This window comes from Rhinoraja longicauda, chromosome 26 (genome assembly GCF_053455715.1).
Source record: "Rhinoraja longicauda isolate Sanriku21f chromosome 26, sRhiLon1.1, whole genome shotgun sequence".
Lineage (NCBI taxonomy): Eukaryota > Metazoa > Chordata > Chondrichthyes > Rajiformes > Arhynchobatidae > Rhinoraja > Rhinoraja longicauda.
Genome location: NC_135978.1, coordinates 14,782,892 through 14,809,117, shown reverse-complemented (window position 1 = coordinate 14,809,117; position 26,226 = coordinate 14,782,892). Strand labels below are relative to the sequence as shown.

The following is a 26,226-nucleotide window of genomic DNA, read 5'->3' as shown; positions in this document are numbered from 1 at the left end:
TTTTCCTAACTTGACACAATTCAGATAATAATCTGCCTTCCTATTCTTACCACCAAAGTGGATAACCTTACACTTACCCACATTAAACTGCATCTGCCATGCATCCGCCCACTCACACAGACTGTCCAAGTCACCCTGCAACCTCATAGCATCTTCCTCACAGTTCACACTGCCACCCAGCTTTGTGTCATCTGCAAATTTGCTAATGTTACTTTTAATCCCTTCATTTGAACACGTTGACCCTAAGAGTCCTTGCATTATGGAGATTCTTGCTCCTCTGCTATTTTTTTTACATCTGTGTGCTTGAAATCCAGTCACACTCACAGACTTTTCTCATGTCTTTCATGGACATCTTTTAAGAAGTCAAAAGAAGCGTTGCAAGACCTTCCTGATTGGGTACTCAGCTGTAAGGTACTTAACTTCCAATGAGAAGGTAACATCTTTTGCGGATCTGCCACCCGGCTTTCAAATAAAGTTCTCTAAACTGTCGTCTGTCATGGGAAGAGATCACCAAGGAAAAAAAGGACATTTTAATTTAGCGTGAAAACAGGCCCTTCGGCCCACCGAGTCTGCACCGACCGACAATCACCCTGCTCACTAGTTCTGTTCTACACTCTTGGGACAATTTTACAGAATCAAATTAACCTTGCACGTCTTTGGAATTTGGGAGGAAACCGAAGCACCTGGAGAAAACCCATGCGGTCACAGGGGGAACGTGTGAACTCTGTACAGACAGTGCCCATTGTCAGGTTCAAACCCGAGTCTCTGGCACTGTAAGGCAGCAACTCTATCGCTGCACCATTGTGACGCACAAACTGTTCATGAAGGTTCTCAAGCACACTGAATAAATATAACATCCTCACCGACAATGGAAATCCTTGACTCATGATCAAAGCAGAAGAGCATCCAAAATGGCACGAGACCCTCGAGTCTCTTTTTCCAGCAAAATGATGAAATTCTCACTAATTTCCACACCACCAGCCTCACCCATTCCCACCCTGCAGTCTGGTAAACACCTCTGTCCCCATTGTGGCAAAAATAAGTCTACCGATCCCAATGGACTGCTTCAGAAGTAGAAGACACAGATCCCAATGGACTGCTTAAGAAGAGGAAGACAAAAGAAAATAATTAATCTCTCGATTAAAAGAGTCAATGAATCCTGTATACCCTGTTATAATTAGAAAAAAACGTGAAGTTACCTTACTTAATACAAAATTGGTGCGTAAAAACAGATCCATTGGCCATTGACGACTCAAGGTGGGCACTGCTCAGCAGCAGTCCACGAATGATCCACGTTCTTTGTTATGAAAGATTGAGTCGGTATTCCATGAGTGACTCTCTGATGGTGTTACGCTAAGTATCAGTCTCTGATGTGCTGCATGGGTGGCTACCTCTGCTTTGTTCTGTCATTTTCACACCTTACCCCTCCTTATCATTCGTGTCCTTCTCCCCCGACTCTCAGTCTGACAAAGAGTCTCGACCCGAAACGTTATGGCGAGTCCGAAAACTTGTTGGTTGTAGAAGAAGTTTATTGCAGCCGCAATATTCGAATACAGAGTTAAACAACAAGGTAAAGGACAACCATCAAAAACTTACTGTCTTCTTCGAAGACTTCGCCGAACGGCTATTTCGGGTGCCAAAAGCGCACATGACATCGCTGGCCAATCAGCGATGTCGCTCCCTGGACCAATCCCCATGGTCGCGTTCACACGTGACCTCGCTGGCCAATCCGAGGGTTCGACGACCTGGACCATTCTCTATGGTCGCTACATGACCCCCCCCAGAACCCGAGGTGCGGAACCTAGCAGGGAGCCGGATTTCGCGACCATAACGAGTACGGAGAGGGACAGCCTGAACCACAGGAGCCGGGGGTTCCGGACTTGGCGGAACAGCCGGAACGGAAGGTCCTGGAGGAACTACCGGAATGGGGGGTCCTGGAGGAACTGTCGGAACAGGGGGTCCTGGAGGAACTGTCGGAACGGGGGGTCCTGGACTGAGCGGAACTAACGGAGGTCGGCCTCTCCTAGGGGTTTGACCGACCAGGACTGGTTGATCCGGATCCAAATGTGCAGGTTTGAGCCGGGACACCGAGACGAGCTCACTCTTGCCGCACATGTCTAAGGTGAAGGTAGCCGTTCCCTTACGCAAAACCCGGAACGGCCCCTTCTTTATATGAAATTGAGCTTCGGTGTGGATAAACCAAGCTTGCGGTGCGTGCGTCCAAAACAACGGAAGGTGAACGCTTGCCGCGCTTAACTCCGGTGTGCCCGGCGCGGTCATCGTCAACGAGGCGTCGGGTTCCTGCTTAGTCGGTGATCGTCCAGATCACGTCGGGGTCACCAATATGGCGAGTCCGAAAACTTGTTGGTTGTAGAAGAAGTTTATTGCAGCCACAATATTCGAATACAGAGTTAAACAACAAGGTAAAGGACAACCATCAAAAACTTACTGTCTTCTTCGAAGACTTCGCCGAACGGCTATTTCGGGCGCCAAAAGCGCACATGACATCGCTGGCCAATCAGCGATGTCGCTCCCTGGACCAATCCCCATGGTCGCGTTCACACGTGACCTCGCTGGCCAATCCGAGGGTTCGACGACCTGGACCATTCTCTATGGTCGCTACAACGTCACCAATTCTTTCTCTCCAGAGATGCTGTCTGTCCCGCTGAGTTACTCCAGCATTTTTGCGCCTATCTGCGGTGTAAACCAGCATCTGCAGTTCCTTCCTACACATATTCAGTTCAATGTCTGAGGAACGGTCCCGACCAAAAACGTCACCTTTCCATGCTGTCTTACCTGTCGAGTTATTCTAGCACTTTGTGCCTTTTTGTGTATTAACCAGCATCTGCAGTTCCTTCCTACACAATTCTGGTCAGGACCACTCCTCAAGCAGTTTGTGTTTTTTCCTGCATAGCCTGGCTGTAAAATGGAAAGCCAGAAAAACCCTTGCATTGGCAAAAAATGGCAACAGCGGCCAAACAGTTTCCACCCAACTTTGCGGCCTTTCTATTGGTCAGCCGGCTCAAGGAGCGAACTTTTAACCAATGGGGTGAGAAGCGAGCGCGGTCCAATGGTATTGGAGCAGCGTCACGCCTCATCCAATAGCAGAGGGGTATTTATTCACAAAGTGCTGGCGTAACTCAGCAGGTCGGGAGAGAAGAATGGGTGACGTCAGTCTGAAGAAGGGTCTCGACCCGAAACGTCACCCATTCCTTCTCTCCTGAGATGCTGCCCGACCTGCTGAGTTACTCCAGCACTTTGTGAATAAATACCTTCGATTTGTACCAGCATCTGCAGTTATTTTCTTATACTACAATAGCAGAGGGGATCGTCCGATGACGTAAACACGCGGGCCACGCCCCCGGTTGTTGATTGGCAGCCCGATGGACCACTGAACATGGCCAATGGCTGCGAGCCGTGGCCGCCCTCGTCCTGCGAGCCGTGGCCGCCAGGGGGCGGGGTGAGCCGAGGCCGGGCTGCGAGCCGTGGCCGCCCCAGCCCTCGCCCTGCGAGCCGTGGCCGCCAGGGGGCGGGGTGAGCCGAGGCCGGGCTGCGAGCCGTGGCCGCCAGGGTGGTGGGGGGGGGGCGGGAGCATGGGCGGGGTGAGCAGAGGCCGGGCTGGGAGCCGGCGAGACGAGCGCTGCCCCTCCACTGGCCTCGCCAGCACCAGCGGCAGCCATGGAGAAAATGACCAGCTCCGTTAAGCAGGTGCCGGCCCAGCTGTTGCGCGCCCGCCCGGGCAACAGCCTGGAGGCGGAGAGGGAGAACTTCGAGCGCGGCCAGGTGAGATGGATGGATGGATGGATAGATGCGGGCAGGGGGGGGGGGGGAGAGGTGTCATGGTGAGGGCCCCAACCTCTCTCTCCCGCCCGCCCGCCCGCCTGGCTGTGTGTGTGTGTGTGTGTGAGTGTCCCAATGGTTCAAGTTAATCCTCGCCCCAACGTCAACTTCCAACGCAGTTCCCTCTGCCCAGCGCTCCTGTCAAAGTAAATTAAATGACTTGGATGAACGGGTGTGACATCGAGTCACATGGATAACTGAAGCAAATTGAATTGCATGTTTATCCAACTGTTTATTTGCTGGCTTTTATTTGGAGATCTGCTGGTGTTGAGCGAGATGGATCGTTGGTGGTTGTGGATGATTGGTAGTTTCAGCGTCAACAGGAGTATTAGTTTGTGGGGAGTGTAATATTTTAACTTAAGTTGCAAAACTCCCGATGAAATGTCATGGCATCTCTTTCCTCCCTGTCTGAATTCCCCTACCTCCCTACTCCCACTGAATCACCAGGAAAACCTGAATTAAGTTATTTAAAGAAATATACATACTTTATTCGGTGACTATTTCTCGTTTGTCAGCAGACTTGGATCGTTGTACGTTAATCATTCCTTCAACACTACGTTGTACGTTAATCATTCCAAAGTTCCAGTGGGAGTGTGTGCATATTTCCTGGTTTTACTGTCCTTGAGATGTGCAAGCAATGGAACAGTTGTGGCTCGGTTTTCAGAAGAGTGGATAAAAACGATATTTAGTTGGTTGGATCAAACGTCGAGGGGAGGCGATGGGGTCTATCCCTGTATCAAATAAAATGGGCTGAGTGGTGGTTGTGGTTATGCACGCTGGTTTTGTATGGTATCCTATTGCTGAAAGAGAATATGTGAATGTTGAGCCTGGTTTGGACAGGTCGTCATTAGTTCACTAATGCTTAACCATAGTGTAAGATAGCAGTGGGTAACTCGTGATTTTTTCCAAGAGTTGTATCTCTTCGGAAAACATTGCCTGCAGGATACTGTCATTGAAGAAACGAACAATATTCTTGCAATAGTACAATAGTATAAATCTCATGTAAAGGTTTTGTTTTGAATGAATCAGTTTCATTTTGTACTGCTCCTAGTTTTCTTTCTGTGAGGTTTAGGCTGAAAGAATAAAAATATGAAACGTGGTATAATCTTAAATTAACACAATGGAATAGTAACTTGTCTGTTACATTGTACAAGGTTGTACATGTGCATGCACATTAAAAGTAGAACATTATCTATAATTTGTCTAGGAAGGAACTGCAGATGCTCATTTAAACCGAAGATAGATACAAAAAGCTGGAGTAACTCAGGATGAGGCAGTATCTCTGGAGAAAAGGAATCGATGATATTTCGGGTATACCCGAAACGTCACCTTTTCCTTTTCTCCGGAGATGCTGCCTCACCCGCTGAGTTGCTCCGGCTTATTACGCCTATTATATATAATTTGTTTTTTTTTGCGTTTATTAAGGGCAGACATTCTTTGAATGATGCCTTCCGAGGCACTGCCAGCACGTTTGGAATTAGGTTTATGGAAGTGAATCAGGTTCTACTGTTAAATGAATCTAGTTACGTTTCGAGTGTTATATTCAACTTGTTCTGTGAGAATCTTAAGTTGCAGCTTCTCGCATTGCCCATTGTTCCAAAACTTTTTGGACCTCCTTGGGTACCCTGTAGAACTGTATTTGAACTAAGAACCGTGAAGAGCTGGGATACTAATTTGGATAGTTGGTCAGTCATAGAGTATGTGTTGGAACAGCCTGGACTGTTGAGTACCACGAAACTGACAGATGAAGGGGATGGACAAAGCTGGATGGAAATTGCAGCTGGAACTTCTTTTTCCTTTATTCCATAACTAAACTGAGGTGGACCTGTTGGGTCCAAATCTCTTCTGCGGGCCTCTCCTGGGGCAACCCTCCCCCAACTGTCGATCCTGCGGGCTCGGCAACCCTCTCCAACTGACGAAGCCCGTTGCCGGGTGGGGAGTGTCCCCCGGGGCCATGGGCGGGCGAGGAGGGTCAGAGGAGAGGAGAGGGTGGCACTCACCCTGTGCTGCCAGCGTAGCAGCCAGAGCGAGCCGTGGACCCGAAGCCTCTCCAGCAGCAAGGAGGTGAACGATGGCGATGGCCATCTTGTTGGACCCTCTGCAGCCGCGCTGCACCATGGGAGGAAGGTCAGCGGCGAGGCACGCCGGGACGGGCGCCGGTCCTCACGGGGGGGGGGGGGAGGAGTGCATCTATTAAAGTTAGCGGCAGCTGTGGGCTCAGCAGCCCCCTCATTGGCCCCAAACCTCTCCTGCATTGGTCCAGCACCCTCTCCTCACCCACTCTATCCCCCCCACACCTCTCCCCCCCCTCACCCACTCGATCCCCCCGAGCCTCCCCTTATCCCCCCTTTCTCCCTTCCCCCCCACTCATGCACTCGATCCCCCCTCAACTCTCCTCCCCTCCCCCTCACGCACTCACCCACTCCATCCCCCCTCCTCCTCCTCCACCCACTCACCCCTTATCCCCCTCTCTTCACCCCCCCTCCCTCACCCAACTCCATTGCCCCTCAACCCCCTCTATCTCCCCCCTCCCTCCCCTCCCCCACTAATCTACTCAATCCCCCCTCACATGGCCGGAGGCGAGCTGCGGCTCGCTAAGGGTCGCTGCCGTTTGCACCATCACAATGTCAAAATATCGTGGGTCGCCCCAACTGCACACGCGTGGATTGACGTCGAAAACGCAGCTCATCCTCCCTGCGGGGGGGGGGGGGGGGGGGTGAGTGGGTGAGGGAGGGGGGGTGAGGGATAAGGGCAGATGGAGTGGGTGATTGGTGTTCTGGGGGGATGGAGTGGGTGAGTTAGCGGCAGCCCGTCGGCCCTGACCCCCCCCCCCCCTCATTGGCTGCCACTCCCATCACTCTGGCGGGGCCTGCCCCTGGCAGTCATTGTGGGCCCTTACCCTCCCTCATTGGCCACCACTCGGGCGTGTCCCATTGTGACGTCAAACGTGTCTGACGGCCAGGGACTTGGAAAAGGTGATTTGTAAACTTTAAAATGTCTCTAACTTTAAATATATAAGACCAATTTGAATGAAACTTGCATTGTTACCCCGGATAATGGTGAGTAAGGTGGTCCTAAAATTGTCACGTTTTCGTGTGACGGGGGCACAAAAATAAGGAAGGATCAAACAAACAAGATGAGTTTTAGTAATATAATAATAAAAATAAAATAATATAATACAGATAGATAAGTAGATAGATAACCAGATTCACATGAGGTAATTTAATAATGTATTTTTTTCGTCAGTGAAGTCTCTAAGTGCTCTGAACCTTATGCCTTGTGGAATAGTGTCATGAATGGTATTCAATTTGGGGGCACGGGTATGTAGATTTTTAAACGATCTATTAATGTTTTAGTGATTTCAAGTCCACTGGTCTCAGAACAGTGCTTGTAAACTGGTTGTGCTGCATTTATTTTATAACCATGACTTATTCATCACTCACAAATACTGGTCAATTCATCAAATGGTAATGTTGCAGGCAGTGGTCAGTTTGTTTGTGAGTTGACTATTTGTGATTAGTATTCTCATAAAATAAATAGCCTGCGGGCATTGTTTCTCTTGCTTTTACTTTCTTTTTTAATGGTTATTCATTGTAAGGTATGATGCTCCATTTGTTTCTCGACTTGCACTAATGTTTTACCGAGCATGGGATGTCGATCAAGCCTGAGGTTTGCTATTTAGCAGCATAGAAAGGCTGCTTGCGGGTAGGTTATTGCTTTCCAGTCCAGAAACCAGTATCCTTCAAATAGTCTTGCCAAAGATTTGATATTTTCCCCTCCTTTTGGGCAGTTTGTATATAAATGCATGATTTTGAAGTTTTTATATGAGGAATAGCCTTCCATCACTCTCTTGCATAGTGAGTTGAAGCACTTCTGAAAGTGATTCCAAAAATAGGTTGCTTTTAACTTTCACACGTGTTCAGAGGGTTATGGGTTAAACATGGCCAGGTGGGACTAGTGTAATTGGGGCTTCTTGTTCAGACTGGGCAAGTTGGGCTGAAGGCTGAGTGATACAGTACTGTGGCAACCTGGGTCAGTTGGGTTAGGAAGCCGATCTTATTCCTAGCCTTTTGAATACATTATTGTGTAACAGTGTTTGATCAAATGTCCTTTGGTAACCCAAACCCCTTTACTGTCTTATTATGGGGGGTGGGGGGGGACTATATTTTTAGTTTCTCCTTCAATAGTATTTGTTCTTTTCATCATTTTCTATACACTGTTACCATTTCTCCAGACAGCTGATATCAAGTTACTTGCATTCTCTGTGGTTTTTATCTTGAAAACTGTTACATTTAGTTCCTTTTGAATCTACTTTTGTGAAGTGGCTTGTGATGTTCTTTATGTTTCAGAAAGAGTTGTGTAAACAACTTGTTAAATATTTGATTTCAGGCAATTCATCTTCAATTTTAACTTGGGTCAAATCCACAAAACAAAAGACTGATTCATCCACGGTCTATTTCTACCAAACTTTCATCCTTGCTATCTGGCCTTGACATTACCCAAATCACTGCCGAGACTTTTTTTCATTCCTCCTTTTAGATTTCTAATTTTTATTTCACCCAAAAACATCTATCTTTTTTATGTTTTTCAACTTTTTCTTTAGTCCAAGTTGCATTTGATACCCAGATGTTTGCAGGTGAAGCCCAATCCAACAGGACTGCATGATTTCCCAGGAAGGCTGTTAAAACTTTTAAAATTCAAAGTCTTGTTTCCTGCACCACTTTGAGTCAGGTATTGATCTTGGCACTGGAGGCTTGGGAAAGGATGGTCTTTGAATACTTCAAAGGAGGTCTAAAAGAGAGTGCACAGTCACAATGGATGTCATTTGATCCAAATTTGAGGAAGGATATTCTTGCTATTGAGGGCGTGCAGCGTAGGTTCACTAGATTGATTCCCGGAATGGCGGGACTGTCGTATGTTGAAAGGCTGGAGCAATTAGGCTTGTATACACTGGAATTTAGAAGGATGAGGAGGGATCTTATTGAAACATATAAGATAATTAGGGGATTGGACACATTAGAGGCAGGAAACATGTTCCCAATGTTGGGGGAGTCCAGAACAAGGGGCCACAGTTTAAGAATAAGGGGTAGGCCATTTAGAACGGAGATGAGGAAGAACTTTTTCAGTCAGAGAGTGGTGAAGGTGTGGAATTCTCTGCCTCAGAAGGTATTGGAGGCCAGTTCGTTGGATGCTTTCAAGAGAGAGCTGGATAGAGCTCTTAAGGATAGCGGAGTGAGGAGGTATGGGGAGAAGGCAGGAACGGGGTACTGATTGAGAGTGATCAGCCATGATCGCATTGAATGGTGGTGCTGGCTCGAAGGGCTGAATGGCCTACTCCTGCACCTATTGTCTATTGTCATGAGGGTAATTTCAGCATTGTTACAGGGTATGAACCCAATATGGAGGTATTCAGAAATGGTGTTTTGCCGTGGGTGTCATTTGTGAGGCACCTTCAAGGTCTTGAACTGCAAAAGGCAAAAGGGTGAAATATAGTTTGTTTTAAATACAACTTTCTTCCTTTCGCAGTTGTTAAAGTGGTAGTTAGCAGGTTTCTAACCACTTAGCCTATCAGCAGTTGTGCAAATTAACAGTTTTCTTAGAGTTGAGAGATTATTATTAAAAAAAAATTAAAATTTATTTAAGTTTTAACAGAACTCATACATTTTACATTTCATAGTAAACCATAATAACTACATTATAAATTTGATTATACACGTATTGTTCTGTATTATCTCCCTTCCCCCACCCCCCCCTTCCCCCCACCCCCCAGTTAAAAAGAAGGAAAAAGAAAAAGCAAAAGAAAGAAAGAGAGAAACCTGGAGTCCAGAAGGAGTCACTTCCGAGTAATTTCTTATTAAATTCTTATTAAAGGTATCTAAACAATCCTGAATTTAAATATTTCCAATTCTTAATCCTAGCTTTAAAATGAATGGGTTCCACACCTTCAAGAAGAAGTCATATCGATTCCTCAGATTATACATTGCTTTTTCTAATGGGATACAACTACGCATTTCTGCATACCATCTTTCAAATCTTATTTCATTTTGATCTTTCCAAGTGACCGCTACACATTTTTTTGCTACTGCTATTGCTATTTTGAGAAGTCTTTCCTGATGTTTATCTAAAATTAGCTTTGGTAATATTCCTTTTGTATCTCCCAATAAAAACAACCTTGAATCCATTGGTATGCTCTTATTCATCAATTGTTCCAAATTTTTTTTTAGGTCTTTCCAAAAAGGAGTTACCTTCTGACATGCCCATGTAGAGTGTAAAAAAGTACCCACGTCTTGGTTGCATCTAAAACAAATTTCAGATGAGTTTGGTTTTAAATTGTTTAATTTTTTCGGGGTTAAATATAGTTGATGTAAAAAATTATATTGTACTAAACTATATCTCACATTAATAGTATTTTTCATACTATCTAAACAGTCTTTCCCAACTTGGTTCATCAATAATAATATTAAGATCTGTTTCCCATCTTTGTCTTGATTTTTGAATTCCTATCTTTGGACTAGATTTTTGTAATAATTTATACATTGATGATATAATTTTTTTTATTCCCTTGCCCTGAATCAAGGATTCCATTCCTTTAATCTGAAATAGAGACATTGAATTACCTAACTTTTCCCTTAAAAAAGATTGTAATTGATAATAGAAAAAAATACTATTCCCTGGAATTTGATATTTATTTCTCAATTGAGAAAATGTCAAAAAGTTATTTCCTTCATAGCAATCTCCTATATTTTTAATACCCTTCTGTTCCCAGAGTTGTAGTATTTGATTATTCCAAGCAAACGGCAATAATCTATTTTTTACTAATGGAGTTTTAGCTGTTAAAAAAAATCTTTTATCATTAACTTTAACTGTTTTCAACAATGTATTAATTAAATGTTTTAGCAAAGGTGACTCTTTATCCTTAACTAATAGCTTCGCTTCCCATTTATATATAAATTCTTCTGGACATAACTCTTTTATTTTATCCATTTCAATTTTAACCCATGCTGTTTTTCCACCCTCTTGATAAAAGGATGATATAAAACTCATTTGTGTTGCCAGATAATAATTTTTAAAATTTGGTAATTGCAATCCACCTAATTCAAATTTCCATGTTAATTTGAGAGTTGAGAGATTATTGACGATTTATGAATAGCAGCTGATGATTAAACTGGAAGATGCTCATGGTTCAAACTACCAGTTTCTCATGCTTCTTGCGTGTCATAAATGAGATAGTAGAACCTCGCCAATCCAGTAATTTACAAAGGGCAGTTAAATATCTATGTTACACACTTGTATTAATTATGGTATGGCACGGAGACTGGTCTTTATTTTGTCCTAAATGCAGCCACTGAGCTCTACTCTGGAGCTCAATTCATAGCAAGTGTGGGGTGTTACTAAAGCAGGAATGGAATACAACAGATTTAGATTATTGTTTTTAAGAAGCCGATTACACTGATATTCAGAACAGCAATTCCTCATTTACAGCGAGATATATACTTACCACGTTGCGACTTCAGAATGCAGATATTTTTACCCTTTGCATGTAGACAATACAAACTACAAAGTGAAGTGGTTAATGCACATCTAAACTTTTACTTTGCTGTTTTGTAGAAATCATGCGTTGGATTATTGTAAATTTATACTTTCCCTGATATAGCCCCTTCCTGTTCTGCACTGTGTCTAACTTGCTGGACTTCTTATTGCAGAAAACCTCATTGCAGTAGCATGAGTGAAACAATAGAAACAAGAATCTTTCCAAAAGCGATCCACATTGCTAACTATAATAGAAAAAAATAAACACAAAAACTGCAGATGCTGGAATGTACTGCAGAAAAACAATCTGCTGCAGGAACTCAGCAGGACTAGCAGCATCTGTGAGGGAAATGGACAGACGGCATGTCGGGTCGAGACTCTTCCTCAGTGCTGAGAGTGGAGGGGAGACAGCCAGTATAAAGGGGTGGGGGGAATGGGAATAAATGTTATCTCTGAATATTGAAATGTTATCTCTTTGATTCCAACATGGAATTCCAGCTGGATTGAACATTTAAGAGAATGCTGGTCCTTGAAATAGTCCATGTGTTGCCATTGATGTTTAAGCATTATTTGCTTTGATATACAGTGTTCACTCCTTGCCTACTTTCATAGACATTATTCACTCCACTTGATAGACACAAAAAGCTGGAGCAACTCAGCGGGACAGGCAGCATCGTTCCTTCGCTCCCGCCCCCTCCCCTGACATCAGTCTGAAGAAGGGTCTCGACCCGAAACGTCACCCATTCCTTCTCTCCTGAGATGCTGCCTGGCCCGCTGAGTTGCTCCAGCATTTTGTGTCTACCTTCTTATTTCTCTTTGGTCTCTCAATGCTGATGTTAAATTACAAATTGCCAGCTATATTTTTAAAGACCGCAGCTGAGGACTATTGCTACAAAAGGATTCTTCAATCTATAAATAATGTCTTCCTGATTTTTTTTTTTACGTTCTCAGATTTAATTTCTTTATATGATTCTGCTGGGTTGTGTGGAATTTAGAACAAAATAAAACGGGTTTACTTTTTTCTATTCCTGTGAAGATAACCAGATAGTAAACAAAACCATCTCCATCGCTCCTAGGATGATCTGAGTAATTTGCTAGTGTGTTCTTTTCTATTCGTGTCACTGTATCCTTGCCATGGGTATTATGTGCAATTATATCCTGGACAAAAAAGTCGCATTAGTTGTCGCAGTCTATTGAATTGAGTGATTGAGAATTTCTGTCCTGTATAATTCAAATGGGAAGTAATGAAATTTTAAGGAGCTCAATTGCATTGCATGATTTGATGTTGATCTTTGATTGCTGTTCTTCACAAGAAGTTGCAATGATGTGTATCTTTTATTCCGGGTTTCACAAAGATTTATGAATGTAAATATTCTCCATGAAATTCGTGAGATCAGCATTAATGGCAGTCATTAACTTTCGTCTCATTGGGGAGGGGTTTTGTGGCATTGGGGCTTTATTACTGTGCTAATTTTGTCTGGGTGTCCTCCACAATACTGAATGGACTCTTGCCACCCAGTCAACATTACATTGTATATTCGGGTGTTTGTTGTTGGTCACCCTTGACCATGGGTCTTGTCCAATACCTGAAACTCCATGGTAACCTGATACTGTTCACCAACTTAGTCTCAAATCGGAGTAGGTTTGGGATTGCTTTTAAACATTTGAAATCTGTTTTCAGAAACCTATTTGGCTCCACTATTTATCTCTGCTGTTTTTTTTAAACAACAACATGTTTCAGGAAAAAGCCTTCATGAGCTGGCAAGATACGAGTTTGGGTTAATAAGTCAGTAGCAGAACTGCATCGGGGTCCTGCGTGAAATCTTTGTTCTTGTCAGGATAAAAACACTTTGGTATACGAATACCCAGGATTCTGAAAGATGTGCAGTTCTTCAAAGTTTTTGGCCACAGTTGAGTTATCCTGCGTGGATTTATGAACTCTGATTAATGTACTGATTGGCCCTAAATACTTTGTGTTCAGAGGGCTGGGATCACCATTCCCCTTTCTCCACAGTAGTTTCCCTCTACTCCCTGAGCTTTCAAAGCTATTTTGTTTGCAATACTGGACATTGATATCGTTTACAATTATGGCTTGTTCTTGTTACTTAATTCAATGTTTTGAATTTAAAGTTAAATCAGGAATGTTATGAAGCTTTAATGGAGGGAGGAGGGTGTCATTTGCTTAAAATCTAAAGTCCATGTCTAAAATCTAAATCTGAAGTCTTATAGATTCAAAGATATCATGTTGTGGAAGTAGCTTATGCAAACCTGAGTGGATGTGTTTTAGGATGTAGTCCAGAAGCCGCATTGTGCAGCTTTGTTACAGGAGGGCACGTCTGCCAGCGACTGCGAAGTATGTTGATGTGATATTGATTGCTGCCCTCCCAGGATGGGCAGCAGCACAAGCTGCGTAAAAGTACTGCTGCTTTCATATCCCCCCTCCATGCTGTCAGGGCTCCAAGAATCTTTTGCTCATTGAACAGCACTGGTGCCCTCCTACAGGAAGGCCGCACACCAGCACCATCTCGAAGGCAACGAAAAGTTCGGCAAAAATTCTGTAGTTACCAACTGTTTGTGTGCGGCTTTAAATTTCCATGCCCATGGCTCTCCACCACATTGAGACATGGAGGAAAAACACTAATCTGAAAATACACGTTGGATGTGTTTCAAGTTGTAGCTGCTTCCATATTCTCACTTGGTTTTGATGTTAATCCATAAGTGCCTAATAAATTTGAAAAACAAACAATGCCATAAAGTACATTAATAAAATATTTCAATAAATGGAGTCATGGTGTCATAGAGGACAGAAACAGGCCCTTTGCCCAATGGGACCATGCTGACCAAGCACCATTTGCAGCAATTCTATTTACTCACCACATTCCCAACACCCCCCCGGGCTCGCGATGCTATGACCCCCCCGGGCTCGCGATGCTATGACCCCCCCGGGCTCGCGATGCTATGACCCCCCCCCGGGCTCGCGATGCTATGACCCCCCCGGGCTCGCGATGCTATGACCCCCTCCCCCGGCTCGCGATGCTATGACCCCCCCCGGGCTCGCGATGCTATGACCCCCCCGGGCTCGCGATGCTATGACCCCCCCGGGCTCGCGATGCTATGACCCCCCCGGGCTCGCGATGCTATGACCCCCCCGGGCTCGCGATGCTATGACTCCCCGGGCTCGCGATGCTATGACCCCCCGGGCTCGCGATGCTATGACTCCCCGGGCTCGCGATGCTATGACCCCCGGGCTCGCGATGCTACGACTCCCATACACCAGAGTCATATCATCATATCATATCATATACATACAGCCGGAAACAGGCCCTTTCGGCCCTCCAAGTCCGTGCCGCCCAGTGATCCTCGCACATTAACACTATCCTACACCCACTAGGGACAATTTTTACATTTACCCAGCCAATTAACCTACATACCTGTACGTCTTTGGAGTGTGGGAGGAAACCGAAGATCTCGGAGAAAACCCACGCAGGTCACGGGGAGAACGTACAAACTCCTTACAGTGCAGCACCCGTAGTCAGGATCGAACCGATTTACAATAACCAGTTAACCATCTACAGCGGGAATGCTGTGAACAAGAATAATGTCAATTAAATATTATCACGATGACTGTTAATTTTGAAGAAGCCCCTTGTTACTCTAAGCATCTTTATATATTGGCTTGTTGAAGATGTGTTTGCAGGTATAATGTGGCAGCCGACTGAATTGGATCCACTTGAGCAACAGACCACTCAGTGGTTGAATTCTAGCAGAACTGATGGTGCACCAGGCACCAAAGCTGTAAGTACCTGCCCCCGTCGAATGGAGTGCACTGACTTTCAACCACTACATGTTATTTCTTAAATGTACTCTTGCTTTGCCTCTGCCATTCTGGATGCTGAGGATCCTGTTGTGATCATTGGGAAGAACTTGTGATGGCAGTCTCAAGTTTGAGTTTTTGCCAAATTTAATCGTTCAGCTGAAGTGGGAACAAAAGTCGTTGGATTTACAATGTGACCCACTTACAAATTCTAACTAATTGCCCCACGGACATACACTACAAATGTTCCATTATCTCTCTCTGTGACTGCATTTGTGAATCTCTTCATGATCAATGATTGATGGGAGTGATTCTCCTGGGCAAATCTTGTTGATTTGATTTGTGGTGGCTTCTACAATCTTGGTCATTATTAATAACAAGAATCACTTTTACCTTTTGCCTACCCCATCCTTTTTCTGTTCTTGCATGAGAAATCATTTTGGTCTGTTCAGTTAAACACATCATAATTGATGAGCAATTCTTTGATACTTGTCTCCTTATCTCTATTTTGTATAATATTATGTCAATAGTACTCTTCAATGCCAAAACATTGTAAGCGTTATCTGAAATCTGACTATTGTGAAAACAGATTGCAGTATTCTAGTTTAGTTTATTCTTGTCACGTGTATCGAGATACAGTGAGAAGCTTGTTCTGCTTGCTATCCGGGCAGATCATGCTACAAATGATTACAATTGTACACAAGTAAGAGAAACGATTAGTGGATCCTCTTCTGGCACAGCACACACATTGTTGCCACATTTGACTGCAATTTTCAAGTCTCTGAAGAAGTCTGATCTTGGTCTAAGGTGATGGGCATTTTCTCATTTTAACTCATGGTACCCTGGCAGCACTGAATCGATAATATAGGGTTGGCGATGCTGTTTCTGCTGCAGGTTGTGCTCCATCTACTTTCTCACCTGGCTGCTGCAGGGCCTCCAGCAGCTGCCTCCACCAAACCATGAGCTGCAACAGTGCTGTCTGTCACCCTCTGCAGGCATTACAATGAGGTTGCTATGTCTCGCTTTCCAAACTGATCATGAAACTTGAGGGCACTGAAGATGAGCTCGCTGACCGTTCACAGCCCCAGACATTCCCCATCACCTTCCACTGCTGCCATCTTCAGGTTTATCGTTATGGATAAATACTTTGTTTTGGTGCTACTTGCTCAAATACAATTTTACTTTAAAAGCATCAGATTAGCAGCCAAGATATGCTATCTAAGCTGGTTCCATTTGCCCAAGCTGGGCCTATATTCCGCTAAACCATTCCCATCCCATGTACCTGTTCAAATGTCTTTTTGAATGTTATATTTAGCAATTTGGATAAATATGCGGGTTGTTAGTTAATATAGAGAAAATGCCAATGGGAAATTGCAAGTGAGAGACCGAGTAATTACTAAAAGGCCAAACGTTATACTAAAAGGAAGACAGAATCAGGCTTCAACTGAGGAAATGAAAACAGACGATGCATTTGCAGTTTTTCCGGATCTTTTGTTCTTCCTACTAACAGATTCTTGACAATGTGAAAGGGGTTTAATAACGTGACCCTGAAAGGATGCACACAAAGTTTACCAAACTAAATGAATCCTTCCTGAAATGCTCACTGGAAAATCGACTGAAAAAATGTTACCCATCGTGGGAATTCTAGGAGTTGATAATTTTCACAACTTTCTTTATGCATTTTCAAAAAGAATTGAAATTAAGTAAATGCAGAAACCTTCAGTAAGATGTGTATTCAATTCCCGGTTGAGGAAGCTGAGTAACATTGGCAACATTAACTGAAAATTGACCAAAATGCTTCCCAGACACTACGCAGGAGTTTCTTTTTGAAAAAACTTTAAAAAAATAACAGGCTGAAGAAAGCTGCAAGCAGTCATTTTCTTTCACACACCAGATTAAGCCAAGCCTGCATGGTATGTGGAATTTCAGTGGACTACGAATTCTACAAGGTGCTGATAAATGAGGAGCTCTTCTCCATCACAACAGCTTTGAAATGAAAATTCAAAACACGTGATCAACTCCGTGAAGAAGTGTAGCCTTACAAGGAGACATAAACCTGGCATGGATTGGAAAAGCACAAACGGAGAGGGGGTATTAATGTTCTGAGCTGTATCTTGTATCTAAGACTTGGACAACTTGTAAGGAAATTGTAGATGGATCCGATCAACGTGTAGGAATGGGGGGAGGTGGTGAGGGGCAACTTTGTTTGATTACAGGGAAAGTTGTGTCCAGAATTAAAGTCAGAATTAATTATGGGGGTGTTATAGTTCAGAGTTAACTCTGTGTTGCTTTATAAAAATAAATCTGCTGAAGTGCATTGTACTTGTATTAATTGTAACATCTGTTATTATATCTGTAATTAATTTGTAATTTCTTGTAATGTTTTGTATGTTATTTGTGGTGAGTTACATTATAATGTTTGCAGTGTAACTTAATTTCAATAAACATTTTAGTGAAGAATGAGTTGTTCTACTTTGAATCTTGGCTAGCTTGATCTCTCCGAGGTGGGCTCAGGCTGAATAGTGCAGAAAATACGACCGAAGATAGACACAAAATGCTGGTGTAACTCAGCGGGACAGGCAGCATCTCTGGAGAGAACCGACTGAAACGTCACCCATTCCTTCTCTCCAGAGATGCTGCCTGTCCCGCTGAGTTAATCCAGCATTTTGCATCTATCTTTGGTTTAAACCAGCATTTGCAGTTCCTTAATACACAGGAAATACGACCTGGTATGTTTACATTCTCGGAGATTCAAGTCTCATCTTACTGAATTCCATTGTCTCGGTCCAGGACGTTCATAAACTGAAAAAGAACCAGCTAGTATTGGCAAAGACAACAAAATTATCCAGAGTGTTCACTGGCATACAGCCTTTCATCACTGGCTAGTAAACAATTGCTACAAAAGAAAGAAACATGGAAAATTAACAGGAAAAAACACACAGAAAATATTACACCTCATTGTTTCACTGGGAAGTGAGGCGGTGGTGCTGTGGATTTGGGATACGCTCATCATTAAAAAAATGTGCATTTACAGAAAGCCATTGAAGAATTCCTACAAAGAAATGGCTATCCTTGACGAAGCAAAGACTCAGTGAAATCTTGACGGAGGACTGAGAAGTAGGAAGACACAGTGATATTGACTTTGAGATGTATTAAGTGTAGAATTTGGGGATCAAGGCTTCAACCTCTGTTTACATTTGGTTGCCTAATGAAGCAATCATGGTTTTAATTTAGGTTTTCGAGTGACCAGAATGGTGGGAATTAAACGCCTGGTCATTTCCATTGGTAAATAAGATTGATATGTTCAATTCATGTTGTGGCTCAGAAAATAGTTGAAAGGGATTGGAGAATGACAGTTAACAAAAGTAATCATTGCTGGAAGTGTAAAAACAAAAATACTTGATCACATTTCCAGTTTAATGGTATAAAGAGATGGGAGAGTGCAGATGCAGGATTCTGGAGCAGAAAACAAACTGCTGCATGAACTCAGCAGGTGAGGCTGAATCTGCCGAGGGCTGGTTGACATTTCAAGTTGAGTTCCTACTCAAGGACTGAGAGGGGAGATAGCCAGTGAGAGGGAGAGGTGGTTAGAGGCTGGCAGGTGATGGGTGGAACCAGGTAAGGAGAGGGATGGTGGGCAGATGGAGCCAGGTGTGGGGAAAAAGGAGTGGAGGTGGATGTTGGGATGAGGAGAGAGGAAAACAGTAGGGGAGACGAGCAGCACCTCATATACCACCTGGATAGAATGCAGTCCAATAGTATGAATACTGAATTTTCCATTTTGGGTTGCACTCAATCCCTGTGGCCCTCTCTTCTCCACCTGGCTCCATTACACCCATATCTGCTTCCACAGTAACTTACTTTTTAAAGTCATTATTACCCTCTAGCCTCTGTCTTTATCTCTCCCTTCCCGTGTGACCTCAGCTAACCTCATTTTGCACTCTGCAGAGGGTTTTTTTGGCTCCAATTTAGAGATGTTTATTTAGGTTCAGACTACGTTCATTTAGGTTTATTTAGGTTCAGCCATATAAAACTCAGCCATACAACACAGAACAGTACAGCACATTGATCAGTCTGAAGATGGGTCTCGACCCAAAACGTCACCCATTCCTTCTCTCCAGAGATGTTGCCTGACCCGCTGAGTTGCTCCAGCATTTTGTGTCTACATGAACAGACCTTTCAGCCCACAATGTCTGTACTAAACATGCCAAGACCATCATTTATCTACCTGCACATAACCCATATCCTTCTATTCCCTGCTTATCCGTATATGTATCCAAAAGTCTTTTAAATGCCACTTACGTATCCGCTTCAACCACGACCTCCAGCAGTGTCTGGCAAGGCACTCACCACTTTGTGTATAAAAAAACCCCACAAATCTGCCCTGCACATCTCCTTTAAAGTTTGCTCCTGTCACCTTAAAGCTATGCTCCCTAGTATTTGATTTTCCCCATCCAACTTCTACTACTCACTACACACGAGGAGCGAGTGACCAATTAACTTACCAACTTGTATGTGTTCACAGGGACCGTATGCAAACTCCACACGGAGAGCATTGGAGGTTAGATTGGAAATCTGTTATTTGAGCTTTACTTGGCTACACCACCGCGCTGTTAACAAATCGGCTCACTTCTGGGTGTAATTGGAGGCAGATATATGATTCACAACAATTAACATATAAAAATTTCCATTGTCATATTTTTGATGTGGCTACACGAATAAATTAAGTTACCATTCTGTGTCAATCTCCATCTATTAAAGAACACGGTACTTTGGTGCTGCAAATCTGGCTTCATCATACTCTGTCTCATTTTTTGAAGATGGGTCCCAATTCAAACCATTGCCTATCCATTCTCTCCAGAGATACTGCCTGACCCGCTGAGTTAATCCAGCACTTTGTGTTTTATTCACGATTCCAGCATCTGCAGTTCCCTATGTTCCTGTGTAATTTTGTGTTTGACTTAGGCAGAAATGTTAAGTGTATCCTTGGCATTGGTCTGGCACACTTGTGAAGCTGCAGATAAACTAAATGTTCTCATTAAAGACAATAATTTGTGGGTTTCATACCATTTTAATTTATTGCATTTTTCTTCTTACTGTAATCTCACACTTGAATTTTCTCATCCTAATTCAATAAAATTGCATGGTGAATTATCTACAGAATGTTCTGTAGTTTTTGGAGTCATGCGTTTTTGGACTGCATTTACCAAATCCTTGAGATCCACTGCCGGAGTACAAACAACGGATAGTACGGGAAGCGACAGTGACGAGGGACGTAAAGTGGTGGGCTGACCATTCAGAGGCCATGCTGCAGGATGCACTGAGCAAAGTCGACTGGAACATGTTCCAAGCAAGTTCCAGAGACGTAAATGAGTTTGCGGAAGCGGTTACGGACTTCATTGCCACAATAGCCGATACCATCATCCCCACGGTAAGGGTCAGTATCTTCCCTAACCAAAAACCCTGGGTGGACAGGTCTATTCGCGTGGCCTTGAATGCTCGCACCGCTGCTTACAACTCCGGCCTGGCATTCGGCAACATGGACGACTACAAGGGAGAGTCCTACCGACTGCGAAGGGCAGTGAAGGATGCAAAAAGGAGGTACCGGGACAAGATGGAGTCACAGATGGAGCAGCAGGACACCAGGCGCCTTTGGCAGGGGCTACGGACTATAACTAGCTACAGGTCCAGCACCCCCTCAACCGGAAGTGCCGGCTCCTCCTTAGCTGATGACCTGAACTCTTTTTATGCACGGTTTGAGACGGGTAACACCACCAGCTCGCCGTCTAAAAACAGCACCGAAGGGGCGCTGGCTAGCGAGGCTGGAGGGGGATCCACCGCCGGGGATGTGCACACATTCTCGGTGTCCGAGCATGAGGTGAGGTGGGCTCTGACGCGTGTGAACACGAGGAAAGCTGGAGGCCCAGATGGTATATCTGGGCGAGTACTAAAGTCTACTCAGCTTGCTCCAGTGCTCACCACAATATTTAACCTCTCCTTGGCAAAGTCCGTGGTCCCTGCATGCTTCAAAAGATCCATCATTGTACCGGTGCCAAAGAATGCCTCTCCAGCGTGTTTAAATGACTACCGACCGGTGGCCCTCACCTCGGTTGTCATGAAATGCTTTGAGAGGCTAGTCAAGAAGCACATCTGCGCCCTCCTTCCTCGCAACATGGACCCACTACAGTTCGCATACCGTCCGAACAGGTCCACAGATGATGCGGTCTCCCAGGTTCTACACACCGCTCTCTCTCATCTGGACAGCCAGGGGGGCTATGTGAGGATGCTGTTCATTGACTTTAGTTCAGCATTCAACACAATAGTCCCCAGCAGACTGGTTGAGAAGCTGCTGGAACTGGGGCTTAGCACCCCTCTGTGTGCCTGGGTCCTGGACTTTCTCACTGCCAGGCCCCAAGTGGTCAGGATGGGGGAACACACATCTAGCTCCCTCACCCTGAACATAGGATCCCCCCAGGGTTGCGTCCTTAGCCCCCTACTGTACTCCCTGTACACACATGACTGTGGGGCCAGGTTCAGCTCAAACTCCATCATCAAGTTTGCTGATGACACTGTGGTGGTGGGCCGGATCTCCAACAACGATGAGAAGGCCTACCGGGAGGAGGTGGCTGATCTGGCACTCTGGTGTCAGGACAATAGCCTCCTCTTGAATGTCACTAAAACAAAGGAGCTGATTGTGGACTTCAGAAGGGCTAAACATCCAAGGACGTACACGCCACTGGAGATAAATGGGTCGATTGTGGATAGGGTGAGCAGTTTTAAATACTTGGGAGTCCGCATCGCAGAGGATCTGACGTGGGCAATGCACATTGCCGCACTGGTGGGTAAGGCTAAGCAGCGCCTTTACCACCTTAGACAACTGAGGAAATTCAGAGTGTCTATGAAGATCCTTCATTGCTTCTACTCTGGGGCTGTAGAGAGCATCCTGTCCGGCAACATTACAGTCTGGTTTGGGAACAGCTCTGCCCAGGACAGGATGGCCCTGCAGAGAGTAGTGCGTTCGGCAGAACGCACCATGGGAACTACACTCATCCTCCTGCAGGACCTATACATCAGGAGGTGCAGATCCAGAGCAAGTAAGATCATGAGGGACCCCTGCCACCCCAGTAACGGACTGTTCCAGATGCTACAATCAGGCAAACGCCTCCGCTGTCAACCTGTGAAAACGGTGAGGATGAGACGGAGCTTCTTCCCACAGGCCATCAGGACTGTCAACTTTTATAACCCCAGAGACTAAATTTTTGTCGACACTAATATTAACTTATTAACTTTATTTATATGCTGTAACTGTAATTCTTTTTGTGCATAACCCGCAGGCATTGCCACTTTCATTTCACTGCACATCGTGTATGTGTATGTGACAAATACATTTGACTTGACTTGACTTGACTTGATAGAGGACAAGAGAAGTACCCACAACACCTTCAAGACTTGGACATTTTGTCATTGTTTCTTAATTGTCACTGGGTTCAAGGCTCAGCGATCCTTGCCCACAAGACTCGACGAGAAAGAATGCAACTGTTCAAGAAGGCAGCCACAAACGCCTCTGGTACCGATAATGAACAATACATGTTTGGAGTTTCTAAGTTAGAGATGTTTTTGTTTAAAAGGGACTAAAACAAACATATTTTAAGTTGCAGTATAACCAATTGTATATAAGAAAATAATGACAGTGATGTAACCTCATATGGTTTAGAAGTTTATTCAATTCTAGATTGCTGATGTTTCTATTCATTCTTGTCATGCAGCACTTACTGCTTTATCTATTCGATCATTATAGGCAAAATGCTGGATTGATGTTTCTAGAGGTGCAGGTGGGCACTTGGAATCAAAGGAAAGGTTAAATTAGAGCCAAATGCTGGAAATGCTTCACAAGAAAGAGATGAATATCATTTCTGGCTCCATTCTTTTAGGTCCTTGTAAGGGTATTACTCTGCAAATGTCAGCCATCCTATGATGTTGTCTTCTGGTTGCCCTTTTTCCCCACTGTGTGCCCTGACAGTGAATGTTGATGAGATGATCCATTAAATATTGTCTATATACAATTTTATTTATGGGCATCTTGAGGAGCTACTGATAGTCTGCACCAGAGGCAAGAGTGTTTAATTGTCCTATGTACCGATAATAGAACAATGAAATTCTTACTTGCTGCAGCTTAAAATAACCAATACTATAATAAATTAATAATGGTAATTCTAGGTAACCATGAACTAAAATTAAAATTTGAAGTGCAACCAAAGACATGGTTCATAAGTTCACACATTGTTCATAAGTTATAGGACCAGAATTAGGTCATTCGGCCCATCAGGTCTACTCCGCCATTCAATCGTGGCTGATCTATCTTTCCCTCTCAATCCCATTCACCTACCTTCTCCCCTTAACTCCTGACAACCTTACTAACCAAGAATTAATCAGTCTTTGCCTTAAAAAATCCATTGACTTGGTTGCCACAGCTGTCCGTGGCACTGAATTCCACAGATTCACCACCCTCTTAACAAAGAAATTCCTACTCATCTAAAGGTACATCCTTTTATTCTGAGCCTATAGCCTCTGGTCGTGGACTCTCCTTTGACTAGACTATCCATTGACTTGGCTCCACAGCCGTCTGTGGCAACTTTGACATGGTCCCTTAGACGATCATGGTTGTGGAGGCTAGTGTTGTGTAGTGTTCAAGAGCCTGATAGTTGTTGGGAAGAACCTGTTCTTAAACCTGGTGGTCACAATTTTCAGGCTCCTTTGCGCCTACCCACCAGTAGTAGCGAAATGAGAGCGTGGCCAAGGTGGTGTAGATATTGGCTGCCTCTTAAAAGCTGCGCCTCCTATAGATCTCTTTGATGGTGGAGAGGTCAGCACCTGTGATGCTCATGAGCCATGTCAGTACCAGGCAATGTCTTCCACTCTCCATAGAGTCCTTCATTTCTGGGCATTCAAGTTGCCAAACCAGTCAGTATGCTCGATTTATTCACAAAATGCTGGAGTAACTCAGCAGGTCAGGCAGCATCTCGGGAGAGAAGGAATGGGTGACGTTTCGGTCTCTCCCGAGATGCTGCCTGACCTGCTGAGTTACTCCAGCATTTTGTGAATAAATCGATTTGTACCAGCATCTGCAGTTATTTTCTTATACAGTCAGTATGCTCTCTACCTGCACCAATATAAGCTTGATAGAATATTTGTCAACATACCAAATCTCCTCAATCTTCTCAGGAAGTAGAAGTGGTGATACGCTTTCTTTGTGATTGCATTGATGTGCTGAAATATGCACACTCGCATACTTGAAATTGTTGACTTCCTCCATTACTGTCCGATGAAGTCAGGTTTGTGGATCCTAGCATTTCCCTCCTGAAGTCAACAATCCGCTCCATCGTCTTGCTAACTTTGAAAGTAAGAATACTGTTCTGGCACCATTCAATCAGATTTTCAATCTCCCTCCTGTACTCTGATTCATCGTTACACATTATTTGTTCAACAAGGACTGGCAAAATGAAAGATGTCATTGGAGCTGTGTCTTGCTACACTTATGGGTGTAGAGAGAGTAGAGCAGGAGGCTGAGCACATGTTTGAAGTGCTCCTGTGTCGATGGTTATCAAGGAGGAAGTGCTGTTGCCAATTCGTACCATTTGTGGTCTCCAATGAGGAAGCTGAGGTTCCAGTTACATAGCGATAAGCAGAGACCCATTTCTCTGAGTTTGATGATGTTTGGTTGCAGGTGATGGTGTTGAATGCTGAGGTGTAATTGATGAACAACAGGCTGATGTACATGTCCTTAATGTCCAAGTGGTCCAGTGCAGATTGGAGAGCCGGCAAGTTCATATCCCCAGTTGATCTAACCTGGCAGTAGGGGAATTGTACCAGGTCCAGGTCCTTATGAAGGCACGAGTTGATATACATCATGACCAACCTCTCAAAGTATTTCTTCACCATGGACATTTCTGCCATTGGCCATTGAGCCATGTCATCTTACTCTGCTTGCGCACTTATTATTGATGTCCTTTTAAAGCAGGTGAGAACTTTGGACCTGAGTAGTGAAAGGTTGAAGATGAGTACAAAAACTCCATGCAGTTGGACCAGGCACCCAGAAATTATGATAAAGGACTCTAGCATGCTCTCTCTGAAGTATGATCTAGTCGTGACAATTCAATCAGGCGGTTGTGGTGAAGTGATCGCAAATTGTACATCAGTTCCCAACTGTTTATGAGGAGGACTTTGCACAGTTAACTGATCTGGGAGTGACCTCACCACATCTGAATTCAATGCCTAGCATAATACCAGGTCAATTGTCCAATTCTTTTCCATTTGTTGCTTTAATGTAAATTTGCCAGACCATTCACATATTGGTCAGTGCAGGTGGAGGTTGTGGATGTGCGTGGCGAAAGGATACTGCTGAACTAGGTGAGTTTTGAGATCAATCATGTGGGCATTATTCTTGAGGCTAGCTGTTACTTTTTAAATTCCAAGGTATGAATTGAATATAAATCCCACCGCTGGCTTGGTGGGAATTAAATTTATGTCCAGAACTCTGGTTTACAAGTCCAAGAAACTCATTTATTGCACTTGCTGTTTATGGAATCAACCTATTCAGGTTCTAATGTGTTTAAGGGTATGCTGCCCGACTTTTGAAGTTGCATCTTCTGTATCCGTGAATAATATTTAGTCTGGCACCTGGAGTTCATTATCTCCGAGCGTTTGTTGTGTTTCTGCATATTTGGAATACCTGTAATTGAGAGTACAGAATACAAATTAAATTTCCATGACATCTTGTCTGAGTCATGTTCCAATCTGCAAGGGAGTTGTAATCCCAGGGCAGCCCCACTGTCTGTGACAGCAATTAGATTTGCAACATTATGCTGAAGATCCAGACACGGTTTGCTGTGTAGCCCTAGGCATATGACATAATTTAAAAAAAAGAAAATTAGGCTGTTTAACATTGCCTTTACAATAAATAATGTCAGGAGCTTCAGAGGCAAGGGAGGCATCGTGGCAAGCCTGATCATGTCCTTAGCCTGTATTTGTATCTGGATCCCACC

General features: G+C 44.1%; 2 protein-coding genes across 4 annotated transcripts in view; one reads left to right on the top strand and one right to left on the bottom strand.

The window, feature by feature from the left end:
* Positions 1–2,908, bottom strand: part of pom121 (POM121 transmembrane nucleoporin) — a 92,774-nt gene extending 89,866 nt beyond the window's left edge. The window contains exon 1 of the mRNA XM_078422444.1: positions 2,797–2,908. The gene's annotated coding sequence lies outside the window, so the exon portion shown is untranslated. The remainder of the gene's footprint in view (positions 1–2,796) is intronic.
* A 700-nt stretch (positions 2,909–3,608) lies between these two features.
* Positions 3,609–26,226, top strand: part of hip1 (huntingtin interacting protein 1) — a 211,670-nt gene continuing 189,052 nt past the window's right edge. For all 3 annotated transcript variants that reach the window (XR_013548945.1, XM_078422446.1, XM_078422445.1), the window contains exon 1: positions 3,609–3,783. Coding sequence is in view for 2 of the 3 variants with exons in the window: in XM_078422446.1 (XP_078278572.1) it covers positions 3,679–3,783 (105 nt within the window). In the remaining variant the exon portion in view is untranslated. The remainder of the gene's footprint in view (positions 3,784–26,226) is intronic.